This window comes from Dermacentor albipictus, chromosome 1 (assembly GCF_038994185.2).
Source record: "Dermacentor albipictus isolate Rhodes 1998 colony chromosome 1, USDA_Dalb.pri_finalv2, whole genome shotgun sequence".
Classification (NCBI taxonomy): Eukaryota; Metazoa; Arthropoda; class Arachnida; order Ixodida; family Ixodidae; genus Dermacentor; species Dermacentor albipictus.
The window spans coordinates 494,245,528-494,264,948 of record NC_091821.1 but is presented as its reverse complement, the minus strand read 5'-3'; the positions used below and the strand labels follow the sequence as shown (position 1 = coordinate 494,264,948).

Here is a 19,421-nt window from a genome sequence, read left to right as displayed (position 1 = left end):
GCTACGGGCGTTATCCACCCACTACGTTTGTTTCCTTCCCACGTTCGTGGTGTGAGTGAAAATTCTTTTGTGGGTTTCGGTTTTGAAGGTGGGACCAGGGATCAGTGAGTGTTTGCCGGACCATGGCTTCGCGAAGCGCACTGCGAGTGTTCGTAGCCAATTTACCGTGGACAGTCGGCAAAAGTAAGTAGTCTGGGCATTCGGTAAAATCCCTGTACTGATCACCGGCTTTTGGCGCGGCACTACGAGCTTTCTCTGCAAGCACGTGCTGTTCTGCAGCAGCCGACATGTCTCTAGACTTTCTTCTCAAGAGCTTTGCTAGAATTAATAGGTAGTCCGTACGAATTTGCAGCATAGGTTTCATCACCCCGAAATCTGGAAGGCACCTATGCTATTCTACAGACACGACACACAACTGACCTTGTGTTTAATCGTTTAACGATTAGTTTCCACTTTTGTGCTTGTCTCGGTACTGGCGATTGTTATATATAACTTTGAGACCTTTACAGTAGGCCCTGGTTAAATGCGTTATGCACGCTCTGACCCGTGTTTTCACTCATCTGCATGCATCAAATCTTGACCCGCCGTGGCTGTTTAGTGGCTATGGTGTTGGGCTGCTGAGCACGAGGCCGCAGAATCGAATCCCTGCCACGGCGGCCGCATTTCGATGGGCGCGTGATGCGAAAGCACCAGTGTATTTAGATTTAGGCACACGTTAAATGACCCATGTGGTCCAAATTTCCGGACTCCTCCACTACCGCGTGCCTCACAAACATACCGTACGTGGTTTTGGCACGTAAAACCCCATAATTTAATTTTAAAGGTATCATATCTCGATTTCTGCAGTTAGGTCTCTGTTCAATGTGCCTTTCGTCTCTCTCTCTCTTTCTGTTTTTACCCGCACGTGCATCATATTTTCTATGCATGCATCGTGATCAGAAAGTGAAAGGCGAGGGTGATTTTTTTCTTGGTGCAAAGAGCTGGCTTAAACCTGCTCGTGTAAGTGCAGAACAGCGTTGCCAGATTGTAAAGTTGGCACGACACCAGAAACGCGCTAAAATTTCCCCAGATTTCACCGGAAACTAAAATTGCCTTGAAAAGCACAAAAATGACCAAGAATTAACATTCGTCATGCGCTCATTTTATTATTGATATAAAATCATGATGAGGAGCCTTTCTTCATCACTTGGAGCGTCGTAGATGTCTGAACAAAACCTGCCTAGCATATTGTCTGTGATAGTGAACTTCACGCAACGCCCCTCTTCGGAGGCCAACATTGTGCGAATTCGTACAATGGAATACAAAGTTTTCAGCGACATGTTGTTCCTGTACTTCGTCTTCACACACGTCACCTGACTGAAGACACTCTCCACCACTGCATTCAACACTGGGCATGAAAGACATGCCAATGCATACAATGCAATTTCCTGGTAGGGCTTTTCCCCCATGGTAGTTTTAAACTTGAAAATTCCAGCCCAGAATATTGCAGAATCCTCAGGAAGTTTCCCGTCGAAGACGACCTCCTCACTTCAGAGATGCATAACAATTATTCTGTATTGCATTTCGATAATGTCCAGGTTTTTTTTCAATCAGATGTTGAAGGGGAAATTGCAAAACAGAAAGTCGTGCAGTTTGAGACACGACTTGTGAAGGGTGAAGTCCACTCATGGCTTGATTGGAGGGAAGACGCTTTTTCACTTCCTTCAGCAAGTCACTGAGAAAACCTTGGCAGCGTTACTTCACCCCTTGCACAGCAGCTTCGTTGAGGTTGGACTCCTGGTGCTTGCAGTGAAGGAGTTCACTGACAAACTGAGATCCAAAGTCTGTCATTCCCAAAGAAAGTCTGTACCCTTCCTTGTTAAAAATTCTTGACTTCAGTGTTCGGTGAAGCAGATCAAGCTCTTTGTACATCTTGTCTGGATCAATGTTCACTGACTGGAAAACGGCATTGACCTTTTCAGGTTCTTGGACAATGGGAGATAAAAATATGACGTAAATGTAGTTCGCATCATCATGAAGCATGTCATGGATCAATCAAGCTTTGTACCTTACTTCTTGAGTACCTTCTTGCTGGTTAACGTAATGTAAGCCTTCAGCTCATTTCAATGTTCGATAAATCTCTTGGTACATGCCCTTGAATTAGCGATCGTGTGCCAGATAGCTTCAAAAATGCAATGTGGCAAGACTTCTTGTCACTTTGTGCTTTGACTTCTCGTTCTTTCATGCTCTCAAAAAGTTCCCTGTAAGCATGGTGTCAGAGTGTACTGTTTGAAAACCATGCTGGAATTTCAGTTAGGAGTCAGCCTAGACTAGAAGGCAAGGTTTCAAAAGCCTTTTGCACGCAGAGGGCCAACGAATGGCACACACACTTGTTCAGGATGCAATTAGGCGACTCTTCCTTGATCCGTGACCAGACACTGTTGTGTTCACCAACCATTACAGCAGCTCCATCACAGGCAATGCCGACACAGTCCCAAAGGCACATCCCGTACTCATAAAGGCAATCCCTGATAATCTGAAAAGGGCCTCCTTAATTGGCAACTTTCACGGCCAGCGGCTGCACTACATGGTTTGTTTGTGAACAAGTGGCACGGTTATCAGCCTCTCTGCTGAATAGGCAAGAGTGTTTTCAAGCATGAAAAACAGATGCCAGCAACTTGCCTATCAAGGTCTTTTCAAAACAGAAAAGTGTGGAAAATTTCAAAACAACAGATATTGGTTTAGACACAAATTGACATATGCAGTGTGCCCGTAGAAAAAGGTGTCTTAGAAGACTCGTACTCAATGTGCTTGTCACATTGTTCTGGTGCCTGAACAGCCCAAGATGTATATCCTTCCCATAATCCCCAAGCACCAGATATGTTGGTTGTATCCCCGTCATTTTTTGTCAACCTTGACCACTATCTTCCCCTTTTTCTGTATTCCTCAAAGGCAGAAAAACAAAAGAGGATTGGAGACAAACCTGATGAAAAATGAATGTTGACTCTATCTACACGGGTTTTGTTTGCTGCTGACAAATTTGTAAAGTCACATTGTTTCCCAGTAAAGGAAATGTAATGAAGGTACACCACAAGGATCAAATGCTAAACTTATGGCAAGTCGCAAAGCAATTTTTTAATTACTTTGTTTGACAAGTGCAAGCTGCACTTTGTCCTTTTCATTTTCTATTTCACACTCCTCTCAGCCAACACTGAAGTAAATGTTATCAGTGCTGTAAAGTACAATGCATGTGAAAGCGCAATTAAGTGAATCTCCAATGATTTTTCACTCTTTACTAAGGCACGTACATGATGTTATTTGTGCTTTGCCAAAACTTCCATCAGTGCTATTGTGCTAGTGAAGTGACAGGCCACACCTGCAGCATTTACAATTTTGTGAATTTCGATGTTTAAACTCCCAGTATTTCATGCCCAAGCATTTTTCAATTATGACAACTTTTTTTTTATTATTTTCTTGTGTCCACTTCAGCATCATAAAAACTTATTTTTTGTTTTGCCAGTCTTCGCAAAACTTCCAGTCTCACTACACAGACAAAACTTAACTTTTATCATAAAGGACATTGTTACAGCTAAAAAAGGTGAAACACTGAAAAATGATGTTGGCACAGGTTTTGTCTCTCAGCAGTAACTACTTGCCCTGAAGGAAACACCCAACTAGGTCAACACCATGTTCTTCTGGTGTATCATCTTGATGCACAGAACTGCCGAAACATTTTTTTTCCTTCACCAACTCAACACATGAGTGACTTGCATAGGTGAACAACTTATTCATAAACAGGGCCACTGCCCCATAAAAGCATTAAAGCGACACTAAAGATCAAAACTATATGGGCTGTATTAGTAAACCACACTTCTACAACACCAAAAAAGCCACTTTTACCATGAAAAGATTACTGCGTACTCACCGCGGTAACCCATTGACTATGTTGTTCGAATGCTGAGGTCGTAGGTTTAGTCCCAGTTGCGATGGGCACATTGCGAGGTGGGCAGAATGCAAAAACGCTTGTTTATTGAGCATTGGGTGCACATTAAGGAACCCCCTGTGCTGAAAATTCCCAAGTATGATGTGCCGCATAATCATGTTTTGGCATGTCAAACTGCACAATTTAATTAAGAGTGCTTGGTAAGCCTCAAAAGATGCACAAATGCAAGACATGCAGTAACACTGCCTTGAAATTCCCACAGTGGCTCCGGGTCTGCTGAGGCATTGTTAATTTTTAAGCGAACAGCTTTCTTTGGCTGGCTTTTTCAGCCATTTTCATAGTTGGTCGGTGGTTAGTAGTAGGTCGGTCGGTGGTCGGACTCTGCAGGGAAAATGTTTGTTTATTTTCTTTCTTGCTAGCTCTCCCTCTTGCAGGCTCTTTTGTACGCTTGTTTGTTAGTTCAGGCAGTTTGCTTACGTCAGCTGTTTCTGCGCAAATTTTTTAATCTTTAAGATGAGCTGCGGTGTGTTCCAAGTGAGCCAAAGAGTGAAGTTTATAGTTTCAAGAACTTTTGCTGATCCACAAGTGCCCAAATACAAGAAGATACTTTGAAATCTGTCACGTCACACTGACATGCGAACACTGAGGTGTACACTAGTACACTGTACACTAGTTAATGCAAATTATGAAAGATGAATAATTCACACAAATATTCTGCAACAGGGTTCCAACCAGTGCCACAGTGAACAAGGCAATAATAATTTGCATAGACCAATCTCTATATAGACTGAATTGTTCATGCATCAGTGATCTGTGCTCAAGACGGACTCCCGAGTCTGATTTGGAAGGAGTCTTATTCAAAGAAGGACGTACATAGTCCAGGGTCACAGGACACAATCACGAGAGAGTATGGAGCAAGTACATGGATAGAAAAATGAGACAGGGAATGTCAATGGTAGCTCTGTTTTATGTGTTTTGTCGACACACATTTCTGCAGTGGAGGCAGCGTGACGAAAATGCCATGGTTCTTCTAAAAGCGCACCTGCACGAAACACCTTTCCAGAAACAGTTTGCACCCTCTGGGGCACATCTTTGTCCCACAATTATGTAATTGTTACCTGTCTTGCCTGCATTTTCTTCCTTAAAAAAAGCTCTGCACTCGCTACTTTCCTATCAGGAATGCTATAACACTGATAATGCATTAAAGAACAGAAAGGCAAGCACTCAAAGGTTGTTAACTTTAATGGCTTGAGTGTAGTGGATGCATACACAGTGCCAGCTGACTGCCGGTACATACTATGCAGCTTGCACTGTGAAACTCAATACCCCTTGCTTCTAGCAGCAGAATACTGTGAAGTGACCGCATTTAGTGTTTATACTAATTCACAGTGATTACTTTTGATTATTTTTTTATGTACTACAGACTGTTCTCATGATGTAGTGTGACTCGAAACATTAACAGAAATGCGTGTGCCCCAAGCTTCGATGACCATTTCGCTTCTGCTGCACAGGCTTCTGGCATAATGTTTTTCCCTGGCTTCTGTTCTCTCCTGATGCCCATGTTTCTCGCATTTGCAGAGGAGCTACGTGAACACTTCTCACAGTTTGGCTATGTGGCCTCTTCAAACGTCATTTTTGTAAGTATAACCACCTTCGCTAGCTATTGCACTGCGATATACCTAATACCAGGCATGCCTTGATTACGTATTAGTTAATTTAGGGTATCATAAGAAGCCAGCAAACACTGACACCAAGAACAACATAGGGGAAATTACTTGCGCTTAATAAATGAAATAAAGAAACGATGCATTAATGGAAATGAAAGTGAATGAAAAACAACTTGCTGCAGGTGGGGAACGATCCCACAACCTTTGCATTATGCGTGCAATGCTCTACCAATTGAGATACTGCGGTGCCGTTTCCCAATCCACTTTCTTGGGTATTTGTGTTTCCTAGTATAACACTGGGAGAGTTAGCCAGCGCCACCACTCACAAACCTTGGCGGCGAATGCACATCCGCCAACCCCCTTTCTTTTCAATTTAGGGTACTCATTTATGTTGAAATCTTTTTTGCAGAGATAGCCTCAGATGGTAGTGTAGTGGTTGGTGTACATAACAGTAAAATTGTGAACAGTGGAGTGCACAGTTTTTGCGTGACCTAGTAAAAAGAAAAGGATGCAGCATTGTTCAACGAACTCTGATGTGTCACATGCGGTGTTTGTCACACATCGGAGTTGGCTGTACATCTTCGCATCCTTTGCTTTACGTTAGGCTGCACAAAAACCATGCACTCTGCTGCTTGCATTTCAGTGAACTTGTATATAGTACTAGTGTTCCTGGTGATGCATTAATTGCCAGACGTGTAGGTTCTGTTTCCTTTTGTCTTTTTCAGTGGTCAGTAGCATTGTGGGGCCACCATGCCACTTTTTCTGCAGATTCATAGTTTTGGTCGCTCGCCGCAGTTAAGCTTGCCAACACTCCACAATTTAGTGGGACAGTCCCGACTTGGCCCAGTCAAGACTGGGAATTATACCAACTTTTGCTTTTCTTTTACTATATAATCAATAGACCAGATTTTTGTCTTGTAGCGTGCCTTACCAGTGAGGCTGCACATTCTCATAGTTTGTCTTCTGTTGCATTGTCATGAGCATAAAGGTGGTTTCGTTCTTGTCGTGTTTCTCGTTCTGTTGTAAGTCCTAACCATTCACATGGTTATTAGATCCGCAAATCTTTGTTCATTCATTTGATCATCCTTATTTGCCCGCATCCCATACCTCTGTATGCCCTGAGGCATTAACCCTCGCATTAAAAAAAGATCTTTATATTGGCAGCCATTTTAGCCAGGCAATTACTACACCTTTTGTTGTAGATTGCAACATGATGGTAGGAGCAAAAAAAAAAAAAGAACTTTGTACCTTGTTCCAACTGGCACTAACGGTATGTCACTGCCCAGCCTCCCCCCCGCCCCCCCTCGTCTCCCCATCAGCTAGTTGACTGGAGTTGGAGAAATGATGGCAAAACTCTCCTTTACAATTTTTTTTTTTTGCATCAGAACCTTAATGTGAATACTTCTATGTGATGTTATGCATTTCAAAGAATTTTGAGCCTTTTGGACTCTTGTGGTGCAGGAATCTCTATACTTTCTAGGTTGAGCCTTTCATTTCCTTAAATGTTAATGTTTTGTTATACCAGTAAACAATAAATTAGACACACACAGACCCTGATGAAATCCATGACATGATAGCACGCCGGCGCGCTGTTATTTTGTCTTTGTGTATTTTTGTGCTTACTGAGCTTCCTCTAGTGGTGAGGCCTGCTAGTTATTGTAGACGCATAATTTACTTACACAGCCGAACCCATTAACTACCAGTTACTTCCTGGTTCTGCTCCCATTTTTTTCCTGTGCTACTAAACGACTACCATGCAAACATTACACATATTGTGCCATATTATTTGCATAAAGTAATTCTTATTCCTTCAGACAACAAAAATTCAGTGGCTGTGGCACATTGTTTTTAATCAAATTACGTAAAACAAATGTGTTGTATGAAAATTATGCCATATGATCATGTTGGGATGTAATGCATACCTGCCTACCTGAGAAGTTTACAATTCATAAAGCCCTGCCGGGGGGGGGGGGGGGGGAGCAGATAGCATGATTTCTTTTTTTTAAGCTTGCCCTGAGCACAAGTTTTTTCAGGGATACATACATACTTCAATAATGAGGATTTAATGTTAAACACAGTACATCGAGCGCCAGCAAACATTGAACAGCAAATACCGACAACAAATCGTATTTAGATCATAGTGACATTTCAGGAACTTGTTTATATAAACTTTCATGCAGCAAGTACTCTTTCACCTTTTCTCCATCACAAGATTTGCTGCAACAGAAGATACGGGGATTGACGAGCGAAATATTTTTGAAAATAAGATTACTTTTTCGTAAAACTTGACACAATAATTGTAAAATCGTTAAATGACCCCAAATTCATAAACATTATGAAAGATTTGAGAGAGTTGGTAGGTATGCGTAATTATTAAACTTAATATTGGTGTTCAGTTTCCCTTTAGCAAAGTGCATCTTTATGCTCTGTAAGCCAGGATCCTGGCGTTTTCTAACCTCGTATTTGTCCCCTGCAGCATTTTTTTTTTAATGAGAATGGAAGTCACGTTATTAGTGAGGCTTGGCCTACTGCACACTCACAGCATGGCCATGGTTTAACCACCCATTGTTCCTAGCTCTATAGCTGCTGTACAAAGCAGTGCACCTGATAGTGGCCCGGAGTCAAGCTAAACTTGAAGTTTATTTTGGTACAAAAGGACCATTTGTGAGAACCTGTATGCCGGCTGCCCTACAAGGCTGTCTTCCAACCAAGAACTCCTGTCCACAGGCTGCATTTCTCCCTGTAAGTGCGGTCCTCCCCGAATGAGGAAGTGCGAGCACGAAGGCTTTCCAACAGCCTTCTACAGGATTACTTGGAAAATTTGATGTCATCACAGTTCCCTCACACCAATCCATGAAGAGGGAATGTACTGTTGCCATTCAATAGCCATTAACTAACGCTGAACCCTCTCAGAGCATAGGGTGTTGGCATTAGTGCAAAGGCAAAGCCGTTAAATGGTGACAATGCTTTAGTTTACTAGTCTGTGGGTGGTAGTATATTAGTTGGAAAATATTTTTGTCGTGCCTGTGCAGAATATTTTTGCGAATGTTCCATTAAACAGCTTTGGCTAAATGTCACTTATGGTTTGCTGTGCTTACATTTCACTTGCTGAGGCACTGCAGAGAAGTGAACTGATTTTGCATTTTTCATGGGCGCATCTTCGAGCGACGCGAGTGGCATGCAGTCAGCTTGACTGCAAGAAGGCAAAGAAGCCAAGTGAATGCGCCGCTCGGTCGGCAGCGTAGTGAAGCAGAGGCAGCCTTTCACTGTTGACTTGAGCGGCCGTGTTCTCTAGGTGGAGTTGACCATAGACACTCACCTAAAACTCTCTATCGTCTCCCACAGGACAAGAAGACGGGCATGTCCAAAGGCTTTGGCTTCATTACATTTGGCAATCGTGACGGCTTTATCGGCGCCACCAAGCAGCAACAGCATGTCCTTGAAGGTTCCACGGTGAGGTTTTCTTTTTGGACACACAGGGAGAGGCATTCTGTTGCTTTCTGTCTGCGTCCCAAATGTTTGTGCATTTATGGAAATGCTTGGAACTTGTGGACCAGCTGGCATGATAGTTCCAGGCTTAGGCTTTCTCTGCAGAGTGAAAGAATAGTGGACTGTTACTTTGGCATTTTCTCTAGTTGCATGACATTGGCTGGCAGGTGTTCAGTAAGTTCCAAGATAAATTATTATGAACTAGGCTAGAGCTATTGCAGTGTTAAATCTATTTTGCATTAACGTCCTGAGCTGTAATTAATGACCGCTAGTTGGCAATGGTGTAAATCAAAGGACAGCGTTAAGCTTTGTGCCACAATTGAATTAATGATGGACGGACCAGTGCAAGCAAATATTTATGAGCATACAGTTGCCTATAGCGCTGTCATATACACTTATAAATGTGTAAGCAGTTTTATTTACACATGGTTCAGTTTTAGGAGGACAACCTATGGACCAGTCATCCAGCGAAAGTACATAATCACTGAAGGAATGTGCTTGAATGCAGAAGTAGTCGTGACCGATAGCCATGTTATGGTCAGCACAAGCTGCTGCAAAGTTTGGGCCCACCTGCGCCAGTCAAAGACCTCCCCACACTGGGTGCGCAGAATGTTGCCGCCTCAGATCGACCAAAGACGAGTGGAATGTCTGCACTGAATTGATAGCCACGATGATGAGGGCAGCTTTTACAAGTGGCCTAGTGGCTGGGGATGAAACATGGCTCTTCTTTCACTGAAAGCCCAAGGGCAAACAAAAATGAGCATGGCCTGGAAAAATCCAAGAGAGCCTCTGCAGAAATGGTCATGGCGACAACTTTGGAGGCATGAAGATTATGTTCCAATCGATCACCTACCACACTAAACTGCCACAATATAGGTGCTTATTATGCCCATGTGTCTCGTCTCTTCTGTGAAACCATTACTGAAAACTTAAAAGCTCTAATAAAACATTGAGCAACAAAGTTTTGCTCCTGTGCGACATTGGCCCTGCCCACGCCTCTAACGTTGCTCAATCCGCTATACGATATGAGGGTTCGAGGTTGGAAATCACTTGGCGTTTTTCCAGACTTTGCAAACTCAATGACATTATCTGGCTTGTACACTCTTCAAGAAGCTGCTATCAAGACTGAATTCACAATGATAGTGAACTCAAGGAAGCCATGGATAGTTATTTGTACGAGTGAAAAAAAAAATGTTTTTCTCTTTTCTTTGAGGGTTGAAATCAAAGAGCTTTGAAAGCAATGTCATAAGTGCTTTTGTTTTGGTAGTTTAGGTTGAAGAATAAAAACATGTCCTTGTTCACGCAGCTGTCATTTCTATGTCAGGCTTAGAACTCGGTGACTATGCGACACAAATGAAGCAAGCCACATTGCATACTATTGGCCGCTAGATTGAGCGGAGCCGCCTGGCGATCACTGGCTGAACCACAATCGTGTGGATGGTGCGTAGCATCATCTGCTAGCTGCTTCTTGCTTACACGTGTGCATACGTTGCACATATCTGTAATGTCTGTTTGTTGTGTGGTTGTAGCACAGGCGTAAATGGTGGTATGCATTTTTTTTTTTCACAATGTAGAGACTCATCTCGCTTTGCATTGTAATTGTAGTCATTGCGCTGCAATAAAATCAGTGAAAGCACATGTCGGGCCTGCGATGTGCGATTGTCGAGCCCCCTCATTCATCATAATCATTAAAACGTTATTGCTGCATTGTGACTAAAGCTCTGTACAGGAACACTTGGCATTGTTTTTCACAAATAGAGTGGTGGCAGTGTTACCAGAACGCAGCACTTTAGCGTTTCCCTGTGGTGATTTGTTGAACATTCCACACTCTTCGTGATGAACGAGTTGGCGTGAGATCACTCGGCTGTAGGAAAGAAAATCTCTAGCGCTCATATTTTCGCTGGATACAATTGATCTTAAGTGTACAATTGCATGACTATTGTGGTTACGTGAACATCCTTAGCTGTTCCTGAGGTGGCCTTCTATTATGGGGATATCCCACTATGCAAAAATAATTTTGCCTCGTAAGTGAATTTTCTAGCTTCGTTACTTTGATTATCTGCTACAAAAGAAAAGCGGAACTATAGTATTACTAGAGTATCATGTGTAACATTACAGTCGTTAGACATAGGATGTCGTAAAACTAAGTTGCTGGCAACTTATATAATGTGCTCTTTAGCATGGTGTTGTTAGCTTTAAAGAAGGTAGTGGCCACATTATTTTCACAAATAAAGAAAACTATGTAATAAGGTTGGCTCTTAAAAGTAATTGAAAATTATTTGCGTTATTCTCAAGCACTTGTGCTAAAACATCATTGTGCTAAACTACTATGTTCTTACTGTTACAAAAAAAAGTAATGTGTGTGAAGTAGCATGGCGATCCTGCCACTGTTCTGTCAATCATACTGGTCTACCTTATTTTACTTGTCTTGTATTTGACAGAGAAGCAAAAAATAGGTAAAAGGTGGTTATGTATGTGGACAAGCGGTGAAGTAGTCATAGTAACTAGCTGATTTAACTTCATTGTACAGTAATACAGGCATTTTATATAACCTGTTCAAGAATAGCAAAAAGTCGAGTTTCACAACCGCAACACCAACAGAATAGGGCGAACGCAAGCCCTACACTGGCAAAAAGTGCCGCGGATATACAAGAACGGCAACTGCGTTTTGTTCACCTTTCACGTACGGTAGGAACGTTCAGTGCATTTTGTGCAAAAATGTGGCAACGGAGAGCAATATATATTATCAGTTCACTGCAGACAGTACATTTCTTTACCAAAAAATCTGCTCTAATCACTTGCAGCAAAGCGCCGCCGCATACATTTGATTGCGCGTCACCCACCACCCATTCACACTAACGCGGCGGCGGTGCTGCCATCTTTAGCCCAATCTAGCTGCCGGTACTAGAATGCGTAATGCAGGTTAGAGCAACTGCTTCTTGCTGCCCTGAATTTTGACCAGCCTCCTTTCCATTCTACAGTTGTGTGCCTGCTTGATCAATCTGTCACCCTGACAAGCACTTTTAACAGCTATTGTTGTAAGGTTAGTGGAGAGTTTCAGATGAGGGGACGCAAGCAGTTTGTGTACGTGAGAACCAAATAAAAAACCCTGCTTGGTTCTTGCCGGGATCCAAGTGGCGCAAGTATGTTAGCAGAATACAAGCCATTTGCCATCCACTGATATAAAACTGTCTAGTCTTCTTAAATTCCATAGGTCGCATTGCACAAATTTACAAAGCTGCTACCATGTCACTCTTTGTTACTCTCCAGGTTTTCGCCAAACAGACATCAGGGCAAAATAATTTGTTGTTTGGCTAGTTCTTGAGTGAAAGACGTTGGATAGCATTAAAGATTTAAGTAATGCATGCAACAGGGGTGCTTACCCAGGCAGCCTAGTATACACTCCAGTTTGGGTACAACTAAGTACTGGCTTATTTGAACTAGAAGTTTAAAGCTTCTTTTAATTCCATGTTATATAAGTAAGCCGGTTTTATTTCCCGCCATGGTCAACTTGACAGACATTTACTCTATAGGTACGTTTCCTGAAGCGCATAGTTGGTGTACCGTAATTGGTACACTATGTGTAATTAACACTAACATAACCTTATTTTCCATTGTAGACTATAACATGATTTTGCCTATTTTATAAATATGAAAGGCATAGAAAAGCTTGTTTTTTATTGCATCTGTGCTTCCTGCTTACACTATCAATTTTAGGGATGCATGGTTGACCAATGTCAACCATGCAAATTTTGATCTGCGGAAAGGTTTGAGGAACAGCTTTAAATTATTTTACTTGATACGCCTTCTTCAACAAAGCAGGCAGTTTGCACTAGTCACGGGCAAATTATAATCCACGAAATTTTGAATTCTTCTGGATAAACTGCACAGCCTACCACAGGGGAAAGTTTGGTATGCTTTTCCTGACAGCTTTTGTCTGCTGTTTCCTTGATGCACCACCAAGCCAGTGAACTTTACGTGCATGCGGCAGTACTGCTGTCTGGTTAAAAGTGCACGCTTACACTGCTACGAATGTAGGCGTACTGCCATTGACCATCAAACACTTGACCGTGAAAGAGGACTGGCGCTGATTCACTTCGTCCCATGCTACAGCAAAATAAACAAACGAAATGAAATAAAAGCTAGGCTGCATTATTTTAGCATGGAAAGAAAAGTGTTGAAAGTCACCTCTCTGCTCGTATATCACAGAACATCCGCCCTATGTAGGGCGGTGTCATTGCGAAAGCCCAAAATTGCTGTCCCAAACAGTTTTTCAGGATACACAAAGTGGCTACATTTCAGGGTATCTTGAGCCAAAAAGCTCGAGATATCCCAAACGTTTCGGGCCCATTTTAGCGTTGCTCATTAGTGATTAAAAATTTGTGAGTTGCACTTTGTTACGATTCTGACCAGTGTGTAACGATTGGTGAAAACCTCAGGAGCTTGGGAGCCAAGTGTGTCAAATCAGTGAGTTGGCGCCTTCCACTGCCAGATGAAGCGATTGCCACAGCTTTTGGGAATGCAGAACTACTGTCTATAAATATTTAAAATTGAGACTGCCGTCAGGAATTATTGTGCAGCTCTAATCAGGCCCCACCAAAACTGTTTGTTATGTGGCCTGGAAGGAAGCGCTGCTGTACCAGAAAAATTTGCCCTTGGATTGGGCCACTTGGCAGTGTGGAAACTCAGCTGTGAACTAGTAAGCATTGCCAGTCACCCACGTCAAGCAGTCGAAGCAGCAACATGGATGAGCGACACTTTCCTCAAAGCTATGGCACCATTAAATTATGTTGAAAAAGAAGAATCTGTTAAACTGGGCCCGAACATTGGCAGCCACAGTGAACACAGTGGCAGGGAAGTCACAAACAAAATTAGTTGCTGATGGTATTTCAGAATAATTCTGCTAATCATAAGGATGTCTGGCTTCATTTTACACAATTATTTAATTGAATGTTACTTGCTTCTGTGACTCATCCATCAAGACCCATATTCACTAAAAGAAAACCGAACTTGAGAAGTCTCCTAAATTTTTTACGTGATGACTGAACGAAAAGGGAAATTAAGAAGCCCAGTATTTGTTATTACGATGACTGTATGATGGTATGGTGTTAGTATGACAACAGTCATTTTCAGCAAATACAAACTGCATTTCCAATGAGTGTCAAAATTTTCTATGTGACAATGTTATTGTTATCATCAATGCGCTTATGTAATGTGTTTCCTTGCATCATTAACCCAGTTTGTAGCATTTGCACCATGTGCAGCTATTGTTATTTTTATGTTCCTTGTTTTTGAATTATGCTTCTTTCCGCTTGACAACTTTCAAAAATGGTTTTTCTTTTGTACTTACAGTTATCAGTTCGTCCTGCAACAAGCCCATAGGCGTCGCATCAGAGAAGCTTCCATGTAGATACGTTGACTGAAATAAACTCATTCTGATTGTCTCTCATCACATCTTAGACGTGTTGCCACCACTGTGCAGTATGCTGTTTAAATTTGTGCTGGCCAGTTGTCTTAATGTGCCCTTAAAGAATTTTGAGCTCGAAGTATTGCTATATGGTGGCGACTGTGTGCCAGTCTTGAAACAATGAACGTAAAACTACACAAAGTTTTCAAAATGGTGCCATAGTAGCTAAGTTACAGACGTTTTGACGAACAGCCACTACAGCTTCCTGCTCTTCTTCGCTACCCTTCCCATGGGCCCTCTCTCCTCACCAACTCTGTGCGGTGCACTGAAAGCTGCAGGTCATGTCAACCAATCAGAAGAGAGCACCAGAAAAAGGCTTCTCTGCCATCTGCCTCAGGTCGCCCTCTGCGTAATGCCGGGAGAATGGAAGCTTCACAAAAGAATCGGTGGCACACAATGGGCGAGCACCTTCTTTAAAGGGCCCCTCACCAGGTCTGGCCATCTTGAGCTGAGAAGCACCGTGCATACAATGCGCGCTAACGATTGCGTCTGCTAAGTATTACATCACTACGCGCCACGGAGAGAGCCGAAATTTCAGACCGAACGCTGTTTGCCCTTCCCCTCACAGGCGTAGCGCTCCCAGCCGGAGAGTCAACGTATGTCACTTGAGTGTGCCTGCATACAATGCACTGCTGTGACGTCGCTCATAGTGATAACTTCGAGAATTATTCAAGGCAACATCTGGTATTTGTGTAATCTGTTGCTTCAATAGACGGATTAAATTTAGAGAAATAATAAAGCAGACAAACCGAATCTCTGTGTGTTCTTGTTTTATTTTGCACCGCAACAAAAGAGAGGTACCACCATTTTGTCTGCTTGTTCCCACATCATGCAGTCGTGCGCGCAGACAACAAAAGTATGTCATTTTCGGTCATGTTCCAGCATGCGATCATGCTCTGCGATCCGCTTGTGTCTGCCTCAGTATTCACGTAGCACTAATTTTTACCACTAGTAAGGTGTTCTCATGCACAGCGAGCAAAATCGAGCGCTGCGCAAAAGGAGACAAACACAACAGCTCGCGCACGAGGCCATCAGCAGAAGTGCACCACACAGCAATAAAGCAAGAGAAAAAAAATGAAGGTGGGGCCCGTGATGTATGCGTCACGCGATCGTCGAGCTCCGATATGGGAGAAAGCAATGCAGGGAAGGAATTTCGCTTGCATAGGCTTGACGGGGCAAGTGGAGAGAGTGTCTTTCTCGGCAGTGGCGCTCACCTTCTGAAATCATGGGTCGCGGCCCTGAAATATTTCTATCACGGCTATTAATGAACCAATTCGAAAAATTCTTACCCCAGAATGCTCCCTAGAGGGTTTAAAGTTCTGTGCATTAAGGGCAATTGCGAGGAATTGACCAGGGTTACATGGTGAAGGGTGAAAAACTGCTTATGGCCTTTATTGCACTTGCTTATAAACAACTCCAAATGCTGGCATCTGTCACAGATGACTGCTTCTAGGCTGATGACGGCCCCATCGTATGACCACAAAGTGGTGTTGCTGTGCATTGGTTGAAGCTTCCTCTAGACTGACTACAGTGCAAGGTTAGCTTGAGATCCTGTGTTGACTTTGAATTTGACTTTATTGCAGCCAAGGCTCGCTATCACCATCCAATCTCGTTCATTCCGTATGCTGCCGATATACACATCTAAAATTGCAAAGTCGTCGTCATCGCCGTCATCCTGGAGCTCATCTACGTACACCGCTCTTCTGCAGCAAACGGCAAAGTGATTCCTTGCTTTACAGATTCTGCAAGTTTTGCCATAAGCTGGGCGGTCACATGGCCTGTGTTCTCTGCCAGAACATGACCATTCGAAGGTTTTGGATGCTTGGTTGAGATCCAAGCGACATTGACAGGATCTATCTGTGCATGCTTCGCATTGTAAGGCAGCTGCTTCTGATGCTTTGCATATTTTCTCTGATTTGGCCAGCGCGAGTTCGTTGTCTTGCAGGATTTTGGCCCGCAGGCTGCCATTCCTAATGCCAATTACAATTTGATCATGGATCATGGAGTCTGTTAAATCTCCGAAATTGCACAATCGGGCTTGCATACTCGCGTCCCGTGCAAACTGTTCAAAACTCTCCCCCACTGTCTGCATCCTCTTCTCGAACAGATATCACTCGTAGACTTTGTCTGTTTGAGCAGCCCAGCATGTGTCAAACTCGAGAATGATGGTCTCATAGTCTTCTCTGATTTCACCTTTGCTGAAGGAGAAGTTATTGAAAACTTCTAATGCGTCCTGCCCTGCTAAGCTCAATAGCACCGCTGTCTTCACTGCCTCACTAGGGGCTTGTCATGCGGCTTTGTTACTGTGAAGTAGAGCTCCAGCTTAAATCATTGCCAATTCTTGCCCTTATCACCTGTCGTGAGTAGTGGTCCTGATGGCTTCAGCACATTCATGTCTGTTCCTGGGTGCACCCGAGGTCCTGCTCCTGCTGGAAGGTGTTGCTCCGGGTGGCCGCTTCTGACAACATGTAAATTCTGTGCGTTATGGACGCGTGTGAAACATTGACCAGGCTAAGAGTGAAAAACCTCTTGCGCCCTTTATTGCGTTGGCTTATAAAGCCACACCAAGAGAAAAGAGGGAAAATTAAAGGGAAAGGGCATGTCTCGTGCCTAGTACAAATAATGACGTGGGTTGCACTGGTAAGCATACTATCAGATCGCGATACAGAGGGCACGTAACAACTTCTAAAGTATATCCGAACTTTGCTACGTGGCCTGGTGAGGGGCCCTTTAAAAACGTGCAGCCAGCACTCATGGTGGTGGTTGCATACCTCATTGATCAACCAATTGACAACTCTTACCTTGGTGACGTGGTTGAACGCACAACTCTGCTGGCATCGCGATAGCAAAGAAGGGATAGAAAAGGTTGAAGTGGAGCATGGGATTGTGTGTGTTTCTTTTTTTTTCTCTTTTGCTTTGTGGTTTATCCGTGGCATACAGCGCTGCCATGTGTATAAAAAATTATTGAATGTCGTACACAACACTTGCGTTTATTTAACACGTGTTTTAAAATGTCAAAAGTGGTTCAGGGACCTTTAAAGAGACGCTCAACAAGCTTCGTTACAGATTTTACAACTGCAAGTTGTAACGCACCATCGAGGGGATGTTGTACCTCAAGAATGTTAGAAAATGGTTTAGTAATAGTGGAGCTAGAATAAAATTGTTACGTGGCAATAGTGCAAGGGGATGGGCAACCCTCCACAGGAAAAGGCTCTTTCCCATTGCCTCATCCATCTTCTGCAAGCAGCACTCGTACTGTTTTTCTCCCATATCATAACTGAGAGCATGCTTCACAAGCAGATGGAGAGAGCAAACAGGACAGGACGATGCAGTAACCACCGACCTTTCTTGTTCCTTGCTCAATTTGTGCCTGCTTGTGCTGTGCATACTTGAAATGTCGCACCAGCAAGCCCAAGGAAACATGTTAGCCTAGAGACCGTGTCACACCTACGCTCTTGCTGTGCAGCATATTTCTGGTGTTAATTTTGCCAGGTGCATTGCATCCTTGGGCATTACAACATGTGCCATTGCCTTCGCCGGTGAGGGAACTGGCTGCTCCGAAAATAGCAATGTGTGTGTCAACTTTCAACTGTTTTTGTAGCAGACGTCAGCACAATACTTTGCAAGCACAACTGTCGCTAACAACCTGGCAGCACGACACACAAGGTATACAGGAGGCACATTATGAACCACGAAGCTTCTTTTATGAGTGTGCTGTCTGCAAATTTATGTCTACACTGTGAAGAATTCAGGTGTAATACCTGATTATCGAGTACAAAAGTGCTGTCTAGGCACAAGGATAGAACAGTGCATGGTTGCCCAAAGCTTTCATTAAGCTTTTCATTTTATTTTAGCCGCAGGTCCGGCGAAATGTATGCGACAGCCATTTGTCCTGCTGCGTGGGTTAGAAATAAATTTACTGTCTATGCATTTGTTTGTATGCTCTTTGCAATGCGTGCTTGCTTTCTGTCCATAGGTTGCTTTCATCAAAATTAAGTTCTGTTGTCACTTTTTTCTGTTCCCCTTGTGTACACTGCCAGATCGTAAGAAATGGAATACCAGATCATCGAAGATTTTCTTCGAAGTTACAATCATCTCTGCTTAATCTACGCACCCAGCACATTGTGAGGAGCCCTTGTTAACACTCCCAGGGAGGCTAGATCTAGTATGCATGCACAAATGGCCAAGAAGGTTGACGGAAAGGTGGCTGGATGCCACAGTAGCTAAGCACTACAAATGTAATGTGGAAGATGTAGATCAGGCTCCCATGTGCAGCAGTTCTTCTTTTCATACCGTTTCCATTCCCCTGTATTTCTAAATTAGATTAATTTAAAGAAGTTAATTTCCCCTACGTTTGTCTGGCTCCATTGTCTATTGATGTCGTGCAATTATGAATAATCCATACTATATAGACATTTCATGTGCTAATGGCAACTCCCCCCTCCCATCTGCTATTTTGGCTAATGAATCCAACCTTGAACTTACCCAAGTAGCTTGCTCTACAAAACAAACATGATAGCACAAAACACACACAATAAGCTAATTTCTTTATAGTCAAGAGTTCGACGAAAGTTCGTCTGGTCAGGTAACATGATGATGAAGAAATTACGGCCACTGACCAAGTCAAGGTGAAAAAACACACAGAGACGTTTCGGGACCCGTACGGGTTCCTTGATCACACTGAAAGCGGGCAAAAGCCGCAAGTCGTTTTTATGGCAAAATGTGACGTAGGGAACGGGTGTAGTTAGCAGGAAGATTCCCATCAGTCCTGTTGATATTGTTGTCAGTAGTTTGAATAAATAAAGATTCTAACAAGAGTCGCGTCATCGAATTCTTTTCCTTAGCTATTATGGCAGCGTTTTCCCAATCGATGCGG

At 43.1% G+C, this 19,421-nt stretch overlaps 1 protein-coding gene across 1 annotated transcript; it reads left to right on the top strand.

Moving 5' to 3' along the window:
• Positions 1-42: 42 nt before the first annotated feature.
• Positions 43-14,527, top strand: LOC135913257 (SRA stem-loop-interacting RNA-binding protein, mitochondrial-like). The gene is made up of 4 exons (XM_065445859.2): positions 43-183; positions 5,501-5,559; positions 8,935-9,042; positions 14,431-14,527. The coding sequence occupies exons 1-4, from the start codon at positions 123-125 to the stop codon at positions 14,458-14,460; spliced, it is 258 nt and encodes an 85-aa protein (XP_065301931.1). The 5' UTR covers positions 43-122; the 3' UTR covers positions 14,461-14,527.
• Positions 14,528-19,421: the final 4,894 nt, after the last annotated feature.